Raw genomic sequence first — 22,688 nt, forward strand, 5'->3', positions numbered from 1 at the left:
AACCTCAATGGGAGTCACTTGATCAAATAAAGATGAAATAAAGAGAATTAGTAACGTCATCTTATGGTTTCATGGGCTAAGGATGAGGATAGAGACGCATGATTTCACTGAATCAACCCATGAAGAGGATTACCTCAACATCCTTCTGAAGTGTGAACTTAAAGTAGCATGACAGGTAAATCACATTCCTCAAGGTTGTTTGGGCCATGAGTACGTAAATGATTGTGTTCAACGTCTTGGGGTCAACTTTTCCCTTTAAAAAACAGGCCGTGAGTGAACTGTCTGGATATCTGACCTCCCAGAATATAGCCACCCGACATGTAAACAAAGAGTCTCCGTCAGGAAACGACCGCAGCCTGTTTTTGTTATTCTAAACATTAGGCCAACCTACTTTAACCAATTTGGGAGGATTATTAGTTCATTATGAACAAATTGTTCAAGTTTACACTGACCGAACCCACCCAAAGACACCAGCAACAAGATGCTTGGCAGCTCAAAGCTGTTTAGCCTAAGTAATCGAGAGAACGCGAGGAGCCCCCAGCAGCGCGCGCCGCTGTAACACGACGCTTCTTAAAGCTGCCAGCGTCACATGGCAGATGGAAATTTCCACTCAGTTAACTGGGAAGGATCTCCAACTCTAGATTTTAGAATACCTCCTCTTCCTATGCCTGAAGCAGCTGTCCACCACCCTGTCACATCAGGTAAGACCCCATGTTTGCATTTAATTTGAACTTTTTTCCCTTTTTACCCACCCTGCGTGTAATTATCTGGTTAATTCCGACCACCATGTTTGATGGGCTGAAAGCGGGCGGTTTAATTAGGGTTTTCTCCTCTGTGAGATCGCAGCCCAAAATAAGAACATGAGCAACTAGAGGAATTAAAAGGGGTCTCGCGCGTTTGCAGGTTTAATTGGTTTTAAATGCTTTGGTTTCTTTGTTTTTTTCAAAAGCCATTATTCTATTTCTTAATTAGGCAGAGGCTATATTTTCATTTTGTTTGCTGCGCGAGCACTTCCTGCTGGGTGTAGCCCATAACACGCGTCTTTATTTATATGGAAGGATTCCACTGTATCGCTCCCCACGCTCATCATTTGGTGTCTCCAAATTAAGAACAAGTTTGTTGGGCCACCAGTTGATCTTATGGAGCGAAAGTGCATCTTGTACGGCGCCTTTTGGCGTTGTATGCTTGCAGGACCGCTCTTCTGTTTCTGAAAAACAAACAAAAAAAAATTAACACAAAGGCGTTCGTTGTTGCTCCCAATGCGTACCACGTGGCTGCCTTGGTGTGGATGCATCATAAGAATCAATTTGGATAGATGAGTACCGGGAAAACATGATTAGATGTAAATGAAAAAAAACAGGGTTCCTGGTTTATGTAACAGCAGTTTCACAGGCTGAGCTTGGCCTGCAGAGCTCACAGAGGACTAATGAATATGTTATGACTGCAATCACAGTTTCCAGCTGTTGTGCTTTGATGAAAAGTGTTACCCAACTTATTTGTCCACCTTTAATTTAAAATTCCTGGATTGTAATGACTTTTCTCTGAAAAATCCAGACAAAGAAGGTTTTTCTTCCTCCAATTCTGTGCATTTGATTGGATTTAGGCTGTCCTCCCTTTTATTCTCCACATACTTCACAGTCAGTCAGGGGAGGAACATATGACAGATCTGCTTGAATGCCTTTTTTTTTCTGTCACTTCTCTGTTGTAATACCCCATTTTTATCTGTGAGACAGTTTTAGTTTAGCGTAATTCAACCAGGAGAAGTATCATTGAGGTTAAAGAGTTTATAAAAGTGTCCTGGCTATTAGAAGCAGCACCACCTAACTCCTGTAACACAATTTAAAGTGACATCTCAGGACTGGAAACAAAGCCTGACTGCCTGACTCGAGCATATTTCAGCGGTGACTTCTAGAACTGTCAGCGTCATTCTGCATGGTAAAAATACCCAGTTGCCAAAGGGTGACAATACATTTTCACAGCTAGTTTGCCTCTCTATATACCTCTTACTTTCAGACATGTCCACTTGGTCTTCAAATGAACTTTAATGTTTCAGTCTTGTGTTATGATAGTACGCAATTTGGTGCGTTTTATGATGAATGTGCTGATGATGAAGGTTTTAGATGCACACTCGAAACTGGACATTTGATGAGTACAAATGAATAGTCTCAAGTTACTGTGGAAAGCCTGTTTTTTTTTGTTTTTTTTAAAGGGATTATGATGTCAATAAGGCATGTCTGAGTTGAGTGAAGCTTAAACAGTGAAGCTTAAACTTTATCATTTTAAGACTTTTAAAAGGTTGTTCCAGCTTCATAGAAGTAAACAGCCAGAACAGCTGATGTCCTACCTGAGTTGTAATGTGAAGCATTTTCATTTTTTTTTTTGTGGGTATTTGTAGTGTCCTTCAGACTAATAGCCTATACATGTGTTTTCAGAGGCTTGTAGCTGGTTAACTTACCACTTTGTGTAAAATCAGTGGAGTGCCCCTTTAGTGCTCCACCTATGGATGTTGTAACGTTTGGTCAAAGGCAGACTGAAAGTGCTTTCAGAACAAACTGTTCTAGGGGGTTTGTGAGGGAAATGGGAACCGGAGAGCCCTCTGAAGGACTACATACCTTCAAATATTTTTTTTCTGGTTGCATTCACACCAAAGATTGGAAAATGACAGCCAAGAGTCAAACACTGTATAGTAATTCCTTTGTTGCATATGGACTCTATAAACCTTGTTCTTTATTGTACATAAGTTCCTCTGCTTTGTGTACATTTTTTTGAAAGGCTGATGTTTAGTTGTTCATAATGGCACTGGCGCTGCATTCATGTGTTCAGCCAGTCACATACACCCTTCACATATGCTTGGATAGTACTTACTCTGACTAATGAGCGAAGAAAGGGGAGTTCCAGAGTTTCCACATATAGATGCTTTGAATAGTAGTCATCAGTATGAGTGAACTGTTAAATGGCTAATAAGAATGAGCACAAATTCTTTCATTCAAATATATATTTATTTTTAAATTTTCGTGATAAGCTGTCACATAAATAGATCCTTGGTGTTTAGTTTCTTTTTTCCTTGAAGGATTATTATTATTTTTTTCAACAGTTGGTAGGCAGGAAAGAGCGTTGCAAAAGTGGGGGAAGCAACAGGCCCCAGACTCAAACCTGAGCTGGTTGCATCGAGGAACTACAGCCTCCGTAGATGGGATAAACCTTTAAACATTAGACCTTTGCCAACTCACTGACTTTTCAGTGCGTAAATGGCTCAAAACGTCTTTTTTGTGCCCAGCAAAATTAAATGGAAAAAAATCTTCAAGCCAAAGTCAATGCAAAACAACCACGACACACCAAATAAATATTGCCCACTGACATCAGTTGACGTCATTCTACTAGCCAATTGGTCAGTAGAAGTCAAGAAGTGGAATGTCAACTGATACCGATGTTAGGCCAATATATCTATGCATCCTTAAGCTACTTTTTTGGAATTACTGTTTGTCACAAACACACATTCAGATTTAACCCCTTATTCCGTGTACCTCGTGTGAAATTGATACAGTGTTCAGGAAAAAGACACTAAGCGACAGCAGACAGTGTCTTACCTAGCAAAGCAGTTGGAATCCACCACTCATTTCTTTTGGGTCAGAAGACATGATTGAGAGGTACTAGTTTGGTATGACTTTTATTTTTATTTTCTTTACTGTCCTGCTTGGTCTTCCTTTAAAACTTCCCCTACAATAACTCCAGTCCTCAGTAACTTTACAGAGTTGCAGGTGAGAAAAAAATACCAACAAAGGTCAGAGCACCTGTCAGCGAGGCAGAGGCCACCCTAAGATCCTGAGTCTTTAATGGCAAATGTAGGTCAGAGTCTGCTGTGCAGCTGGGTGTGGAATCGCTGCTGGTGCTAGCTGATGTAACTTGGAACGAGAATGCGCAAATGAGCTGCACACCAGATGTCGAGTCAGTTTCACAGGAATCAATGTTACTGGCATAAAGACACAAAGGGCAGAAGCTTTTGGCAATTTTCCAGAGTACTGTCAACACATTTATTTGAAACGTGAGAAAGTAACCCACTTTCTAATGAATGTAAGAAGCTGCCTGTATTTACTTGCAGGGCTGCATAATCCATGACTGTGCACTAAAGATGAAATAAAGACCTCAAAAATATACAGTATGATTGCTTTTAAGTTTTGTTTTCTTATAAACTTTATTGATCCCTGCAGGGAAACTTTTTTCCTCAGCAGTCATGGAGGTCACAGATCATAGGTCACCTATGGGGTTTTAGTGTCTTGTTGAACATCCTAAAAACACGGTGGGATGTTTGCAGACACAGCTGCTTCAGTATTTTGCTCACTCCACAAAGCTTTTAACATGTTCACATGTAAAACTTGCTCTAGAATTGGGATTTATGATAGATCTGTGCATTTTTGCTGCAAATATCCTCTAAGATAACAATTTTAAGAGAAATGTCCAAGTTTTATTCACATAGAAAAACTTTTTCTGCTGTGTTAAGGTTTTTCTTGCAGGGGGTTAGCTGATGTGTCTGTTCAGTGGATACAAAGCGACAAACCAACAGCTATTTAGCTGAGCTTGGCATCAAGACATGACAAGAGTTAGCTAGTCAAGCTTTGTTTCATGGCAACAAATTCTGACTGTTTGCTATTCTAAAGCATATAGATAAACATATTCAACCATGACTTATATTTTTTACATTTACTTAAAGTAATACAATGTAACTTCTCAAAAAGCCCACTATGGAGCCAATCGTAATATTAAAACTCATTCTAGCCGCACAATTTTTTTCAAGCTGTTATTTTAAGGTAGAAATGTTACATAGTATTGCTTTAATTAAACTGTGAAGAATCAAGTAAGCTTAACTGGTGCAGGTACATTGGCAGCCAAGCCTGTTCGAAGTTTTACCGTATTTCAGTTTTTTTGTGCTCCGCTATCTGACTAAACATATTTTCCCAAATGTCGTACCCTCTGTAAAAGATGCAGCATTTTCAGTAGTTACAAATACTTTATATGCTGCATCTTTTGAAGAAGGATATAAAATTTGATCTCTCAGGGCTCTTCAAAGATTCAAGCCAATTAAAGTCCATTTCATTTTAATACACTCATAATCCAATCAAATAAATTTAATTAAATTCCAAATTAGTCAAATTCAAATTAATACAAACAGAGCCAATTTAAAAAAAAAAAAGTTGACAAGCTAAGAATACAAACAGATTGCAATAAAACGTCAATCCAATCTCCCATCCTGAGAGTGCACAAGGCGATGGTGGAAAGAAAAAAACCTCTGGCAGAACCAGACTCAGGGAAGGTGACCATCTGCCTCGACCAGCTGGCGTTTGAAAGGACAGGAAAGAGAGGACAACAAACACCGTAACACCAGACCAGGGATACCTGCTGAGAAAGAGAAACACAAGTTAATGACAACAATAATGTTATATGTACACAGAGAAAAAGAGAACAGAATGAGGAAATGTGCATCAGGGGAGGTCTCCCAGGAGTCTAGGCCTATAGCAGCATAACTATGGGATGTTTGGGATCCCCTAAGCCACCCCTAAGTATAAGCTTTGTCAAAAAGGAAAGTTTTAAGTCTAATCTTAAAGGTAGAGAAGGTGTCCCAGATGTATACTGGGTAGGGATGGGAATCGAGAACGAGAACCGGCTCCCAGTAGTTCAATTCCGTGGAATCGTTAATCCGTCTGCCTAACAATCCTGTTTATAGGTTCTGCTAATGTCTGACGCATTTGTGCGATGACGTCATGTGCATGCTTCGTATTTTGGCTCAGAATGTTTCCAACATGGCTTCGAGGCAGAAGCACGCCACAGTTTGGTAACATTTCAGCAAAAACGGACAATACTTGAGCCAGTTGCAACACGTGCAGAGCTTTGATCATATCAAAAGGGAGAAATACCTCCAACATGCCGAAACATTTGACCACACAGCATGTAATTACTTTGCACAAATGTAAAGTCTCTGACACGCTGCTAAGCGATGGCGTCAACTCTCGCGGGATATTTCATGGCACAGCGTCTTCCGTCTCAAAAGTCCCATGTAACGTAAAACTTCCAGGTCCTGTTGATTGTAACAGAGTTCTCAAGTCTCAAAAATTGAGCGTGACAGTCATCCTTTTGGATCTTTTGTCACGCACTTAGCCATTGCCCTATAAATAGTGACTAGAATTAGAACCCAGTTTTAGCAATTCCATTACATTTCTCCATTCTCTTGCCCATTACCCAAACTCTATACCGTATATTGCCATATATAGTCCTGAGACAATTAAGTGTTTTCCACACACTTCTCCTGTTTTTACTTTATGGTTCATGTTCTTGGCTATAGTTTTCAATAAATAGTTAATATTAAGTTAATAAGTTGTTGTTAAATGTTAAACAACACCGCCAGACAAACAGAAACAAACAAACAAACATGTCACAAACGTGTCTTCAGCGTACGCAGACTTGTGTTTATTTGTGAATTGTCAACAGCATATCCAGTATTACGTCATATCCATGTCCTGCATCAAAATATTCTTTAATAGCAGCGTGTACGTTGTCACTAGCAGCGCCAATATTTTGAAAATATGTAAACCATGTCCTTCCGGTTCAAAGGACAGAAGGAATTTGCCTTCCCTCTAAATATCGGATTATAAATAAGATTAAAAAAGTGTCTTTTAAAATGAATTATAGGTTTTATCCCTGTAAGTTATTTCTACGTAGATACAAAAAGGACATTGACGTGGACTGCTTACTCTGCACACAATCTGAAGAAGATCTTTGTTCTGGTCCTGTCCGTTTTCATATATTTTCTGGCAAGATGTCTGTACATTCATTTCCCAGAATATTTTATCTGGTTTCTCTCTTACATATGTAAACGTACTGTTTGGGTTCCTCTCCTATCCTGTGAACCACAAAGAGCAATATTACATCATCAACCTGCTTGTTTTACTTGCTAAAGACCATATACACGAATCCAAATTCTCTAATCACACACCATCTTTTTTTCATTTTTGAGAAGGAGCTAAAACAATACATTACAACAATTCAACACTCTCTAAATGCCATCAAAAGCACTGAGCTATGCACTTAATATAACATTTTTATGAACTAATTTATTTTGTAATAATGTGACCCCCTGGCATTGTATTGTATTATATTAATGTTCTGAGTTTTCACTAATTGTAACGTCTGACTTTTAAATAAAGTTTGCAATCGATACTCGCAGCTAAAAAATCGATACTTTATCGTAAAACAAAATATCGATATATATCGCAGTAATGATAAAATCACTCAGCCCTAACAAATAGTGTGTGATAGGGTATACGATGCAAAAGTGTGTCACTTATAAGAAGAAATTAAGTAATATTTAATATTCCAAGAGGAACGAGAAGTTCCCCATAACCCAAACAAGGTTACAGGAAGTGATAAAATACGTCTTACCGCAAAACATCAGCATTTAGCAGCATTGATGACAGGCAGCCAAAGTCTATTCAGAGTCAGAGCCATCCATTTAGCTTGGCTTAGCTTAATTTAGCACCAATAGCAGAAGGACGGTGAAACGGGAACCTTTGTGTTTAGTAAGCTAACTGGCTTTATCTGAACAAACATATTTTCTCAAATATTGTACCTTTCTTAAAAAAGTTTGCATTTATAATTACTGTTGATATTTTTAAATGCTGACTATTTTAAGGAATTTCCCATACAACTCTTGGAAAAATATGTTTATAAGAATACAGCCAGTTAGCTTAGCTTAGAACAAAATATCTGATATACGGCCATGATAGAAGTCGTTTGAACCAAGTTAAGATAAATTGCTGTATTTGAATAAACATATTTTCCCAAATGTTATTCTCCCTCTTAAAAGATCAAGGCAGTTGTGACTCAGTGATTAGAGTGGGTCGTCCAATAACCGGAAGGTTGGCGGTTCGATTCCTACTCTCGCCACTCAATTGGAGAACAGAGGGGTGGCAGTCCACCGCCAGGTGGATGGGTTAAATGCGGAGGAGAAATTTCGTGTATTTCCCTGTACATGACAATAAATCTTATCTCAATCTTAACTAAAAAATTTTGAAAATTGTTTTAAAGGTTCTGCCATGAATTACAAAAGGGGCCTTCCTGTGTCCCATTTGTATAATTAAATCATGCTTCCATAATGTCAAAGAGCATCTTTCAGCTTCAGCTAATTCAATACTGGATGATATGATTGGATTTCAGTTTTTCCCGCAGCGCATTATAGTTAAGGGGGGGCCTTAGCAAACTCGCACTGTCGCCTTGCCAACGTCCCCAACGTTTTTTTTAAACCGAAGTAATAATGCTTTGCCAGGCTCGGACATTAAAAGACAGCATTGATAACATTGAATTGCGACACCTACTGGTTGTTAATGTAAATAGTTAATAATGTAAATTAAAACTGCAAGCAGTGATATCGGCCCTCGCAACCAAGCGCAGCTCCGGCCTTGCGACCGCCTGAGTGCCGGGACCGCCGCCCCGACGTGGTAATCAACGCCGTCACGCGTCTTCCGCGCCCGTCCACCGGGCGGAGCGTACGACGAATCTCCCAAATCGCCTTCAGTCCACTACAGTACGACACCAGTGGCACGTGTTCAAAGTTGGAGCGATATCTCACCTTCCAGATAGGAGTTACCGTCACTTCCTGTTTTGTGGGGGCGGGGTCTAGTAACGTCACAAATGTACCACGCCAACGTGTCAAGCGCCGCTCCGTAATGATGCACAAAAAATACGGTGCCGATCGGATGATGTCTCAAGGAGATATAGCTGTTTACATGATATAGGGGGCGCACTGGAGTCACACTCCAATATAATCCTATTAGGGTTTTTAGAGCTTAACAAAGGTCATTCTTATCTAGTTTGGTGCAAATTGTATGATGCATTAGAGATTTAGAGCCGAAAGTATGCAAAAGGCGAGGGATTGAAATTTGCCATTCTGCCACGCCCACACTATTTTGTAGGTCCTGACAAGACGCACAGGTGTGCTGAGTTTCATGATTGTCAGGGAAAGCATGGCTTGGGGCTGATGTTTTTAGAGTTTCTAGGGGGCGCTGTGGAGGCATTAGGCCACGCCCATCAAATATTGGACTGCACACCTGTTGGGGGGCGGATTAGGATCGATCCCAGTGAGTTTGGTGCATCTCGGCACGCAGCCACGCCTTCAACTGAAAACTGTTGGTGCTTTAAAGCAAGTGAGACCAACTTGTTATCTGTACTCTGACGCAAGATCATGTTGATTAGGTGAAGGGGGCCAGAGATGGAGCTTTCCAAGTAAAAAAAGTGACTTCCTGTTCTGAGGGGGCGTGGCTTGATGACGTCAGCATATGAGCACATAGGATCGTTGAGCATCCAACATGGATGACTCATACCAAGTTTGGTGCAGATTTAACTTTTTACGTGAAAGTTATAGCGTTTCGTTTACACTGGCGAGTACGCCAAGTTCGCCGCTTGGCCAAGAGCCGAACGTATGCAAACGGTGAGGGATTGGAATTTGCCATTCTGCCATGCTCACACTATTTTGTAGGTCCTGACAAGACGCACAGGTGTACTGAGTTTCATGATTGTCGGTGAAAGCATGGCTTGGGACTGATTTTTATTTATTTATTTATTTTTTTTTTTAAGAGTTTCTAGGGGGCGCTGTGGAGGCATTAGGCCACACCTATCAAATATTGGACTGCACACTTGTTGGGGGGTGGATCAGGATCGATCCCAGTGAGTTTGGTGCATCTCGGCTCAAAACTGTAGAATTTAGAGCCAAACGTATGGTAACGGCGTGATGTCTGATTTCACCAAGCCACCATTGCCACGCCTTCAACTGAAAACTGTTGGTTCCTTTAAAGCAAGTTAGACCAACTTGTTATCTATATTCTGACGCAAGATCATGTTGATTAGGTGAAGGGGGCCAGAGATGGAGCTTTCCAAGTAAAAAAAAGTGACTGCCTGTTCTGAGGGGGCGGGGCTTAGATGACGTCAGCATATGACCACATAGGATCGACATGCATCCAACATGGATGACTCATACCAAGTTTGGTGCAGATTAAACTTTTTACGTGAAAGTTATAGCGTTTCGTTTACACTGGCGAGTACGCCAAGTTCGCCGCTTGGCCAAGCCCCCTAAACATGCTCAAAAACTCAAGATTTTTGATAACTTTTGCTCCCCCAATCCCTTAACTGCATACTGACCAAAGATGAAGTCCGTAGATCAAAATCCCTGGGGCGTGAAAATTTTCCTTCCTTTGACCCAAAATGGGCGCCTCCTTGTACGTTTTAGAGCATACCTCCAAGAGACTTTTGTTCTTGATTTGAGGCGATCTACGTACATACCGAGTTTCAGATCTCTACGATGTACGGTTGGGGCTATCTCACATTAGGTGGCGCTGTAGAGCAGTTTGGCCACGCCCACTTTCGAGTACATTAAGTTCATGTGATTTCACGCGGGGACAATTTTGGGTAAAGTTTGGTGAGTTTTCGAATACGTTTAGGCGTCCCCATTTGCGATTCCAGGCAGAAAAGAAACGGAAAAAGAAAAATAATAGTGAAATTCTGCAGATACAATAGGCCTTCGCAGCGCTTAGCTGCTCGGGCCTAAAAAAGAATAGTGAAATCCTACAGATACAATAGGCCTTCGCAGCGCTTAGCTGCTCGGGCCTAAAAATAGCATTGACTGAACTTTGTAAGGTTTTTATAACCGTTTTAGGCAAACTGAAACTAAAGTCAGTTTTTAAAAAAGGACGAAAGAAATCTCTTTGGCTCATTCGAGCCTTTTTGTCTGAACCTGTCACCCCTCTTCTTGAGTCAAGGTTGAAACCTTCCGTCATCACTGACAAACATGAGTGGGCAGATCAATACTGACTGATAACATGAGCAAGGAGCGCCTGTAAAGTTCACAGCAGGTTAGGGCACACTATGGTTATGTACTAAAGGCCAGAATGGTGTTTACTCAAGGCCAACTAACCTTTAATGTCATAAGACAAGACCTAAGTTGACAGTGGTGTGTTTAAGACAAAATGCAAACATCATAGAAATGTGCGTTTGAAACATTTTGTTCAAATAGCCAGTGCAAATGTTTCGTATTTGCACTGTCAAATACGAAACATGCGCTGACCTTCGGGGATGCGTGCATTTATTAGACCCAAAACCCATGCGGGGTGCCTCTCGGGGTGCCCCGGCCGCTTTGGTGACTGATACTCACGAGCCGTTTCTCAGGCTACTTCTCCCTCCGGAGAGGGAGCCTGAGAAACGGCTACCACATCCAAGGAAGGCAGCAGGTGCGCAAATTTCCCACTCCCGACTCGGGGAGGTAGTGACGAAAAATAACAATACAGGACTCTTTAAATCCTTTAACGGGGATCAATCAATGTGTCTGCTGAAGCTGCCGCTACAGACCGTGGTGAAGTTGGTTTGATATTGGTTTGAAAAAAAAGACACCTTATTTCCTTATTGTGAATATCTGTCGAATATCCAATATCAAACCAACTTCACCACGGTCTGTAGCGGCAGCTGCAGCAACATTTCCGGAAAGGTACTGGCTTGATTAAATTCATTCTGGACTCTATATCCGACCACATGAAGACCTCGGGACACTTCGGTTTGGCTTTAGGGACCCTCTACTCACTACCACGTAAGTGTTAGGTTGTTTGGAGCTGTAGAAGAGGTATAAAAATAGCGTTTTGTAGCGGTGACATGATTTGCCCCATTCACTTCCAGGCTAACGACTTTTGGCTAAAAACGGTCAAATCGAAATTCTCAAAACACATCCGAATGACATGATTTTGATGTCAACTCAACGTATGTACTCCCAATCATCCCGTAAATTGATCTAAAGTGCATTTTACTACGGATTATCCCTTTAAGCTCTCTGACCATTTGACAAGCACCTTGGATGGTTCTAAAGTTAGCTAAAGTGTTCTCAAAGGATAAACTTTCTTTTTTCCTGTCTGGAAAAATACATCTTTATGCTGAGGAAAAGAATAACCAACCAACACGTCTTGAAAAATTTAATTAAACGTCTTCTTCTTCCAATACTGTAAGAGACTTAAGTTAGAACATATTGGTCCCACCCTTTAATCTTGCTTTAAAAACAGTAGTATGCCAGCATTTGTTGGGTTCCTTTTTTCTATCACATACATTACCAGTCAAAAGTTTGGACTTACATTACTTTCACTATGTAAAATTTATGCCAGAATGTAAAATTCAGAATCTGAATTTCAATTTGATCTGAAATACAAGGCATTATGAATTAAAATGGAAGCACAGTATATATTTTTTAGCTGTACGTTACGTATTCAAATGACCTTCAGATTTCTTGAAACCACATGTTGGTGAGAGTTTCATGTAAAATGTATGGCTGCATTGTGAGGAGCAAATTGTATTCAAGGGAGTTGTCTGTACATGTCGTATATCATAACTGCCTCCTAGCTGGATGTAAAGACAAACTGGTTCATCTGGAAAATTATTTATGACTCCAAATTCTAAAATTCAACACCAGTTCTGATCAGCAGCTTTAAGTCTATGCTTTGACATGATGTTTCTGTTACCTCTCTTATTTATAATTGAAAGCAACTTGCTTTGTTTGGGCTCAGTGCTACACAATTAAAGGAATAAAACAGGCTTTTCTGCTGTGACATTCAGGAACAGGTCTCTTGTTGTTCCATTATTTTTTTAAAGAAATAGTTCTTGTTCTGAACTGAGTTGATACATTTTTCTCCCCCAAAAACGACCCTAAAAGAGTTCCCACAGAGTCGGTACATATCTTCTGTTGGTTAAACATTTCTGTTTGAATATATGATAAATGATAAAGATGTCGTCCCCCCCAGTTAAATCTGGGTGAGGAACCAGCAGCTTCATGTTCACATTATAGATGGCTATACAGTTTAAGCACTGCTACGCAAACTTGCAATTTTTATTCTCTTTGACAGCTTCAGTAATGCATCCAAACTGGCTCAGTCAAGGGGCTTCTCATGGAGGACTTGGATTGTAGTTCAAAGCTACCAAAATGTGAGTTAATTTTAGTCACCAAGTCAGCGCAAGGCAAGCACCCCCCAGATAACTTTTCAGAAATTTCAAATCCCTGTTTCATGTACAACATGTTGTAAAATAGTTGCTTTTTATTTCCTTCCTGTTTACATACAGAACTTGGATATATATATATGTATATATATATATATATATATATATATATATATATATATCTATTATATATATATATATTTTTTTTTAAGTATTTTTTTGGGCTTTTTATGCCCAAAAAGGCATCTTTCTGTCATCTTTAGGAGATTAAACAATGTGTGCTAGTTGTATTTGACAACATTTGATATGTTACCTGGCTAACGATATACTAGCACACTGTTGGCACCAAATCACATGGAGTAGGGAAGTATCAGCCTAATTTAGAGGCCTTCGAATTCCAGCTCATAGCAATCACTGATGGACTTGTTGAAACTGACTGCAGAGATTGAGGTCAATCAGAGGTAGAGAAGCTTGAGTCAGTTGTCTCTCGAAATGCTTTGGTCAAAAAGGAGGTTTATAAACTTCTATACAGTGACAAAAACATCCTCTCATAGTCCTTCATTTACAAGATGATCAAACACTCTTGTTATTCTGCAGCCACAGAAATGACCATATTTACGAAACCACTTAAGAGATCTATTTCATTGTTGATTAGCCAAAGATAAACATAATTTATTAGTGTCTGTAGCAACAAGATATTATCAAGTTCTAACAAGTGCATGTTAGGTCGAGGCAGTTAAAATACTAAACAATTTGACTAAAATATAGTCAAATTATCCAATAAGGTTGGTTACCTGTTTTTTAGTTTTAACAAACCCTGTGTCAAAAATAAAAAATATATAGTAGAGAAGTATAGCACACCAACAATTGCAATGAGGTGCAGATCACTGGAAAACGAAACCAAAAAGTAGACACTTCTGAAAACAAATATCTAAGGGCCAGCCACAGCAGTAGGTGGACTCTGCTGGTAGAATGTCATAAAGTTTTCCCAAAATACTCTCAATAGGAGGGCTGGGCTCATGCACAGAGCAGAGAGAGCTGGGCACAGAGCAGACAGTGTAGGCAATCATCAGTTACGGGAAAGGGTCAGAAGAACACTGGGAGTTTGAAAGAATGCACCCTCTTCCTGACAGATCCAGCAGTAAGTTTACAGTCAGTGTTTAAGAATTCCACTCCTCATTGTCACATAATTGATTGTTGTGATTTTTCTTTCTACTTGAATGTAACTTCAGCAATTCTGTTTTACACACTGGAAGATTTAAATATTGAAATATCCTTTTTTACTTCCTCAAATGCCACTTTTCTGCATCTTTCTTCAGACCGTGTCAGACTATGACATAACTGAAGTTATTTAGTCATACTTCCTCTGTGACATGAACAGTCTCTCATAACAAGTGTACAAGGTGAATTCTTCTTGTAGGTTTTTCTATCTGTACATTTTATGAGCTTACATTGAAACAGCCTCATATGGCTACTTATACATATATTTCACTTCAAACATCTTCCTTTTAGCTGGCTGCTGCTCTGTTCTGAAGTTTATAACCCCAACCCCCCCAAGGTAAACCCATCCCTGGTGGCCGTGTCATTGGATTGGCTCATCCACAGATTTCTACTCAAAGGTGATTGGCCAAGTATGTGTGGGAACCTGACACACACTTGAAGGACAGCTATGCCATTTAGGCTACGGCTACACGAAAACGAAACGAGGGTTTTTTTGAAAATGGGTACGAAAACTATTTCGACCACACAGGGGAGCTTCTCTGTCCAGATGGAAACGCCACGCGTGCTGAAAACGATGCAGTACACACGAAACACCTCTAGGTGCGCTGTAAGCCACCCCCACCGGTTACACCAGAACAATAGAAGAAGCAATGCGCATGCATGTACGCACGCCCCTACTTCTACCAGCGCGAAGCTCACGTTGTTCCTTCAACAATGCCGCTGTAATTAGCAGTGTCTGCAGCAGTGCTGCTATCAATGTTGTGGGGTCCATGATGATCGCTGTCTGTCCTTGTTGTGTTGTCTTCTTCTTCCGGATTTTGAATAGAAGCCGCTTTTTGTTCTGGTCACTGACGTATGTGTATACGTCACTGCGTTAGCCATGTGGCTTTGCAGATGTAAACAAATCTGTTTTCGCTGTAACAATGGAAACGAAACAACGCCGTTTTCAAATCTTCCCACTCTGGAACCCGTTCTCAAAAACCAGAGGTGGGGACTTGGACTCGAGACTTGACTTGGACTCGAGTCCCGATTTTGATGACTTGAGACTTGCTTGACCAAATCAAAAAAAGACTTGGACTCTACTTGGACTTGAGACCAAAGACTTGATACTCTACTTGGACTTGAGACCAAAGACTTGAGACTCTACTTGGACTTAACCCTCTGGACTCGAGTCAAGTCACATGCAGCAAGCACAAATATTAAAATATTTTTTAAAAGTGTCGCATCAATACTGTAGCAACCAGCCAGAAATCCCAGTCGTTAGTGACACCTGAACGCCGCCTGAACTTCACGCCGCCCGCCACGTCACGTCACTATGTCACGTTACCTTACGCACAGCTAACAGACCAGAGGCTACTTATATTGACGAAGCATCTAAACACAATATTAATAAAAATAAACAAATGAATAAGTGGCAGAACACTGACAATATAATATAAACAACTTAAAGGTAGGGTAGGAGATCCTGGATTTTGAGTCCAGCGAAGCTGCATTTTGAAAATACACAGGTCAAAAGTCCCAACCCTTTTCTTCACTTTCCCCCGAAGCCACACCTCTAGAGTACATGAACGCACAATGCTTGTTCACGAGCACGAAGGTGCACGAGCGTTGTTCTGACAGCAAGCATCGATCGTTGCCGTATTTAGTATTTAGTATTTAGTATATGCTAACTATACGTTTAATAATGCTAGGTGCTAGCCAAGCTGGCTCTAGTTTAGCTTCCTGCCAAGCTTCTGGGCACGTGTAATTCGTTCACGTAGCAGGGTACGCGCACAGGGGGAAGGAGGGGGAGGGAGGAGCAGATTGCAGTTTGATAGACGCATCAGAATCCAATCATCGTTAACGGTCCGTTCAGTATGATTGGATAGTGTTTTTCCTAGATTGTACGTTTTAGAGGCCACTAAAACTTTTCATTTTTGTGTCAAAACTTTTCATTAATTGGTTGCAATGGGGGTGTGAAGAGTATTTCAAGCAATATGTAAAAAAATGCTCCACAAAAAGAACCCCTACCCCACCTTTAATTGAGGCGTGGTCATGATCCGTATCATTAATTATAATCGATTTGTTAGGACTTGGTTGGGACTCGAAACAAAAATATAAGGACTTGGTTGGGACTTGAAAACAAAAATCCTAGGACTTGGACTTGAGAGCAAAGACTTGAGACTCTACTCGAGACTTGAGAGCAAAGACTTGAGACTCTACTTGGACTTGCAACATAGGGACTTTCTCCCACCTCTGTCAAAATCTATCGTTTTGGGGTAGTGGGAACGCCGGCTCCGTGTGGCCGCGACAGCCAAACGATAAGAAAAAGTATCGTTTACAGTGAAAAACGTTTTCGTGTAGCCGTAGCCTTAAGGAATGTCCCTGCAGCACCACAGAGGATCATGGTTAGGACTTCCCTGTTTAGGGGGATATGTCTTGTCATTTGTTTCGTGTAAAAACGGAATTAGCTTTCATTAGCTTACTCTTTAAAAAAAATAAAGATAAATGTACAATATGATATATGATTACTAATTCCATATAAATAAACTGAATGAAAAGTTTAGTTTCCTTTCTTCGACAAAAAATAAGCAAACTGAAATAAAACTTCAGTTAGAAAACCTTTACTTTGATAAATGTTTTATTAGCACTTGTCTTAACATGCTTGCTAGCAAAGTAGACTGGACAAAATGTCCAAAAAAAGTTAAGATAGCGGAAAAAATTACCTTTGGTACTACACTGAGAGAGTTGGTCTAGTAGGTTCTTGTCAACTAAAGCTTGCAAACTTGGCTAACATTTGCTGTTGAGCAGATTACTTCACTCGTCATCTAACTAGCTTTACAACGGTTTTACTACCATTTTCCAGTAACTCTCAGGAAAATGTTGCTACAGCCTTGCAACTATGCAATTCTGGCATAATTGGCTATGTTGGTCAAGTATCAGCACACAAATGAATTTTTTCAACATTAACGAACAATGCACTTTATTTTTAATTTGAGTAATTTGATTAGCTTTCATTGTCAGCTCATTTGTGAGTTGAAACAAGTTTTGAAAGCCTTTCAAAATCAGGAGCAATGAGTTAATAATTCCTTAACATTTCATTGATTTGGGCAGCAAAATGATCGAGCAGTTTGCCCCCTTACATGAAACATTTGTTTGTGTATGCTCCAGCATTTGGACAGCATTACAAAGTTAACAGAGATAAAAGACCCATGTTGACACGGACATAACCCTGGGCACGGCAACATCCCATCAGCTCTGTCCTCTGATTGGTCAGCGGCACTGCCTTCCCACAGTGCATCATGGCATCTTTGTGGAACTCCGTGGGTTTCAGCAGGTACTGCGTAGATAGAACATTGATGACGGAATAAGTCGTTAAAAGTGTGAGAGATGTGTATGTTTGTTATTCGCCTTTGGTCTGTGTGTGGCTGTGTGCCTTTGGGCTCTGTTTAGACGACATGTGTTTGGCAAGTATAATTTGACCTCAGAAAAAAATTGATAAAGATGGTCATGTGGCATATCATGTGATCGTTTCTTGAAGGGACTTTGGGTATTTAACGTTGGCACACGCTGGTATGTCTCTTAGCAGGGACTGAAGTCAGGGACTTGACAGTGCCAGTCCTTGTAATGGCACTGATACAGTCTAGATCTGTCTGTCTATCTATCTATACGTTTGCCATTTTGACCTTCCTGCTCATTTCCTTCGAGGCAGACGTGTGGACATAAGTGTGTGCTTGTGCATATTGGGGATGGGGGTGCAAGGGTTATGACCCTGCTTTTGAGTGCTAAAAAAGGTGGAGCCTTACAAATTGTTGTCGCCCTCATAGGCTGACACAGATCCTCCCTCCTCTCTTTTAAAACTCTGTCTTCACCCTCCCCTCATACCCGTGTTACAAAAGAGCCACAGCTCCCCACTCATTCACTTGCCTGTCATCGTTTTCTTTCTTCTTGACATTAATTTACTCAAAAAGGAAAATCAAATAGGGAACCATCTTGGAACCTCTTTAAGGATTCTTTCAGTAAGTAAGATGATTGTTTTGCTCGAAAAATTGGTATTTTATTGTATATGACGATTCAGTACGTTGTTTTTGAGGGGTTTTTTTCACAAATAACATGGACTGGTTTCTGCACTGCGTTGCTAGAGGGAGTTTTAGAGATGGCTGATGTAAGAGTTAGATGCAGTTGCTGTTTAAAGGGATTCAACTGAATTTAGATTTTCAATGTTTGACCTTAACAAATGTAGAAAATAGTTGAAATATCAGCAGGCATTCTCTGAATCAGATTAAGTAAAAAAATAACTGCAATGCCAACGGGTTTTTGATTATTTTGACCCAAATCTGTTGACTGATAACACTCAGTAATCGTTGGCTGCTGTTGTCAAATGATGAAGAAACTTACAGCAGGAAGTTTGATTACTGATAGGTTTGATTGCTCTTCCTGTTTTGTAATTGCATAACATGTCATGAATTCATTTGCATGCATGTTTCTGCAGAGAAATTGGCGAGGGCACATTTGACTGACTGATAAAGTATCATTTAACCTGAAAAAAGAAGCTTGAACAAACCAGATCTGTAATGTTTTGTCAAAGTGAGTCATTACACTCACTTTCAGCTGTTCCACGACACTCATTTGACAGTCATTTGCCAGTGTTTATACCCAGTGAACTCATTATCAGCAGTCGTCTTGTACAGTTGTGTGTCAAAGTACTATTTTCAGTTTTCAGTTTCTGTCAGATAAAGTTGCAGAGACAAGTGTGCAAAGATGGATTTAGACATATTAGATGAGCTCTGAGGAGAACTTTCTAAACACTTTGTTGTACATGGTGATGGTTTTGGCAACATAAATAACTCGGTTAGACAGGTTAATCCTTTTGGCAGCGTTAAGCAGAAACCTTTCTCCCGTTTCCAGCTCGGTTTCTCAGTGGAGATGGGCACAGTGAGATTAGCTGTACCCTAGAGTGTGATGTGGTTTTATCCTGTAATACAGACACTTAATCTCTGTTGGCTGGTTTTATTGTCACAAGAGCAAAATTGCAGGAAGAACGAAAGCCTGTTACTGTCGTCTCATGGGTCAACCTGCATTAGCCAGGTGTGGTGGGGTCTGGGAGGGTGGAGAGGTTCAACACCTGATGCATTGTTTGCATTTTGTGTCCCTGTTGCTAAATGGAAAGTTTTGTGTTGATGCATAATGGCTTGTTGACTGTAAACACAGCAAATATTCTGTTGCTCAAACACTTCCGTCATTAAACTATAGCTCAATCTATCATCCTCTGGTATTTTACCAGCTGACTATTTTTTCCAAAGTAGTGGTCAGTGGTGGAAAATCCATGTTATGAAACTTAATGAAACTTAATACTTGTCAGATTTGTGACCTCACAGAATCTGAGAGCTGAAGTTACTCGCAGAACAAGATAGAAAAAATTTAATAATCTTTTCAGAAAACCTTTGAAACAGTGAATATACTTGTTTCGGTTTGATTTTGGATTTCCACCCCACACCATTACTGTTGTTCACTTCCACTGCTTTCAAAGCATAATTAGCAATAGAAAATCTGACTTTACACCATCTTAGTTACGCCATGTGGCACATGGACACAGTTTGCAATTTGCTGGTTAACTAGTTGGTCTTAATGCTGCTAAAGAACTACGTATCTGCTTCCTCACATTACAGCAGTCACTATTGAATAAATGCTTACTGTTGTTTTAAAACTATATTTTATTTGACTATTTGAAGGTGTTGACTGGATACAAGCTCTTTCTATTTGAAGTCAGTGTCATTTCCTAACAAACTAACTAGCTAAAATGCTAATTTAGCACACGAATGCTGATGTGAAAACTGAAAAATCATGTTCTCACGTGGGTCATCTTTAAATTACCACTTTGGATAAATACCTTAAAATAAAGTAGTACTGTCAGTTTTTCAACCTATCGCATAATATCTAAATTGGTGAAATGTATTGTCTGACTTGTTGATGTCAGAAGCATTTAAGCTTTTTTAAAAGAGGTTTAAGACCTTTAGAACGAATATTACCAAGAAGATTTGATGCTTGCTGGCTACAGTCACCTAATGGACAGACACACAACTCCAAAGTGATTCCAACATTTAGATTTGCTAGTTTGCTCATTGAAATGATAGATTCTTGTCTTAACATGTTAAGGCGGTAGCATGGTTGCCGCGTCTGTCACGGCGGTGTCGCACCGTGACGTCAAAATGACGTTTCAGGCCTGGCGCTTCCCTTGAAAAGACGGCGCAGCGCGTTGTCGTGCACCAGTCGATTTTTGTAACTTGGCGGCGCCGAGCACAACGAACCGGATGGACCGATGTGAGACCAGGCTCAGTGAGGAGGTGCGTTTGTACAGGCAGCTGTACGAAACTGCAGTGAAACAGCACAGGGAGCACGTAAACTCCCCAAACTGGTGCACAGAGATGGGCAGAACTTTGGGGAAAGAGGGAGAGTTCTGTAAGAATGTGTGGAAGCAGCTACGGGACAGATACGTGAAGGAAAAGAAGAGGGCAGAGACTCTGTTGATGCCGGGGGCTTCAAACCTTCACCCCTTTTAACTGAATTAAAAAATTTAAATGATCCGAAAACTGCAGCAGTATCATTAATTACAGTATTCTTGCTCTTGACAGCGGCATTGTTTTCTTCTCCACTTTCGTGGTTGTAGAGTAGAGGTAACCTTCACGTAGCAGCGCCACCTCTGTGACGGAGAAAATTGCAACTACTGGCGCGCAACGACTTGCGCCACTATATAGGGTCCTATGGCGGGCACGAACTCGTGACGTCATCAACACCGCTCGCGCAAGGAGACGTGGCAACCATGCTAGAGCCTCAAGCCATATGAACATCCCAAACGGTGCATATTTAACATTTTCTGCGGTATCAAAACTAAATAAGCATGTTTTATATTTAAATGCAAAAAGATAACATTTTAAATGTTGGGACCACTACAGACATAGTCCCAACACAATGCCAATTGTTTTCCTCTTTCTTCATGTTATCATGCTAAGATGTTATGTTAGGTGGCTGCTGATTGTCGCTATATATTGAATGTTTTGTCACGGGAGCCACACTGACCCGCCCATAACACTTCAGTAAGAAAGAAAAAATACTTAACTGTTCCCATAACTTGGCTTCAGATCTTTACAGTAGATATCTAACGTAAAATTCTTAGAATTAAAATATTATGTCAGATATCCTTTCTTGAGTATATACCCCTGTTGTGGTTGTGTGCTTGTTGCCATGATTTCTGTTTTCCAGTTGTTTTTGGCCGCTGAGTACCACTCGGGATCTTTTCCTCTATCCCAGTCAAAGAATTCTTTGTGTGAGAGACAAACATCGCGGTAAATCATTTTTCATGTCAGTTTCGTTAAGAGTCCTGCAGAATTCATTCCCTGCCTGTGAGCTCCTCGCTTACATAACTTATTGATGCAAAGCCACAGAAAAATGGAAGCAAATGCTATGTCAGATTTTTTTTTTTTTGTTTGTTTGATGATAGAGGGTGTGTCTTTCAACCTTGCATGAACATGTCAACCTGTTCATGTTGGGGCCTCATGAACCCACTGTTTCCTAGAAATAAACCTTACACTAAATTTAGCATGTCGGCGTGGGGTTTCGAGACATGCATGCACCTGCTAACACAATGCGATCAAATCCTTTCTCATTGCCAGTGTCAGCTGAGGGCTATGTGTGTAGCAGAGAATGGTTGTTTGTTCAGTGATTACTATTTCGTCCCACAAGACAGCTCTGTAGACTACAACATCAGCAAGTGTTCGGGGTTACACTGTGTTCTTTGGCTTGTGGTAGACTATGATTCTTAATAATAGAATAGAAAAAAGAAAATAGAAAAATACTTTATTCATCCCCCAATGGGGGAAATTTAAAAATAAACATGACTTTTGGAGAAAAGTAGTGTGCCATTTGTTGTTGTGTAGGAGAGGTCACAATGTTGCATCTTGTCCCAGCCTTCCAGAGAGTTACTTTGTTCCAGGAAATGGTTTGCAGGATACACTGCTCCATTTCACTCCAAAGCGTTCTTCATCTTGGCCAAAAGGCTCCAGAGACCTGTCATCAGTTGCAAATTGCAACTTCTCTGGGAGCTTAAGTATTGAGAGAAGAGGCTATAGTACAATCTAAATCAGTGAAACTTTCCAAATTTGTCTTTTCTATCTCACTCTAGGTCTATTCTGAAAAGTTACATCTATCTGCAGTTGCGGAAGAAGCTCCTTGTGTTTCCTTGTCAAGTCTGAACTTGATATCCTGAAAACTGATTACTGCCACCTCCTGCCCTGTTGAGCGCTTCATTATGCCTGGAGTTGTGGACCGCATGGAGCTGAGGAGGGTTGCCACAGAGGCAGATGATGACAGCACAGCCAGCTTGGACGACCACTACCCAGAACCCATTGATTCGGAAAAGGTCACCATCAACAGGTCAGCAGCCAAGATGGTAATGTTTTTTAAATGTTTAAATCAACTTAACC

General features: G+C 40.4%; 1 protein-coding gene across 2 annotated transcripts in view; it reads left to right on the forward strand.

The window, feature by feature from the left end:
- The first annotated feature begins 557 nt into the window (after positions 1–557).
- Positions 558–22,688, forward strand: part of slc38a4 (solute carrier family 38 member 4) — a 40,256-nt gene continuing 18,125 nt past the window's right edge. Inside the window, exons 1-2 of one of the 2 annotated variants that reach the window (XM_075472181.1) lie at positions 558–701; positions 22,388–22,638. In XM_075472181.1, coding sequence (XP_075328296.1) covers positions 22,514–22,638 — 125 coding nt within the window. In that variant the 5' untranslated portion in view covers positions 558–701; positions 22,388–22,513. Of the gene's footprint in view, positions 702–18,100; positions 18,228–22,387; positions 22,639–22,688 lie in introns of those variants that run through there. The other variant, XM_075472182.1, reaches the window with a different exon arrangement.

The sequence above is a fragment of the Odontesthes bonariensis genome, chromosome 8 (assembly GCF_027942865.1).
Source record: "Odontesthes bonariensis isolate fOdoBon6 chromosome 8, fOdoBon6.hap1, whole genome shotgun sequence".
Taxonomy (NCBI): domain Eukaryota; kingdom Metazoa; phylum Chordata; class Actinopteri; order Atheriniformes; family Atherinopsidae; genus Odontesthes; species Odontesthes bonariensis.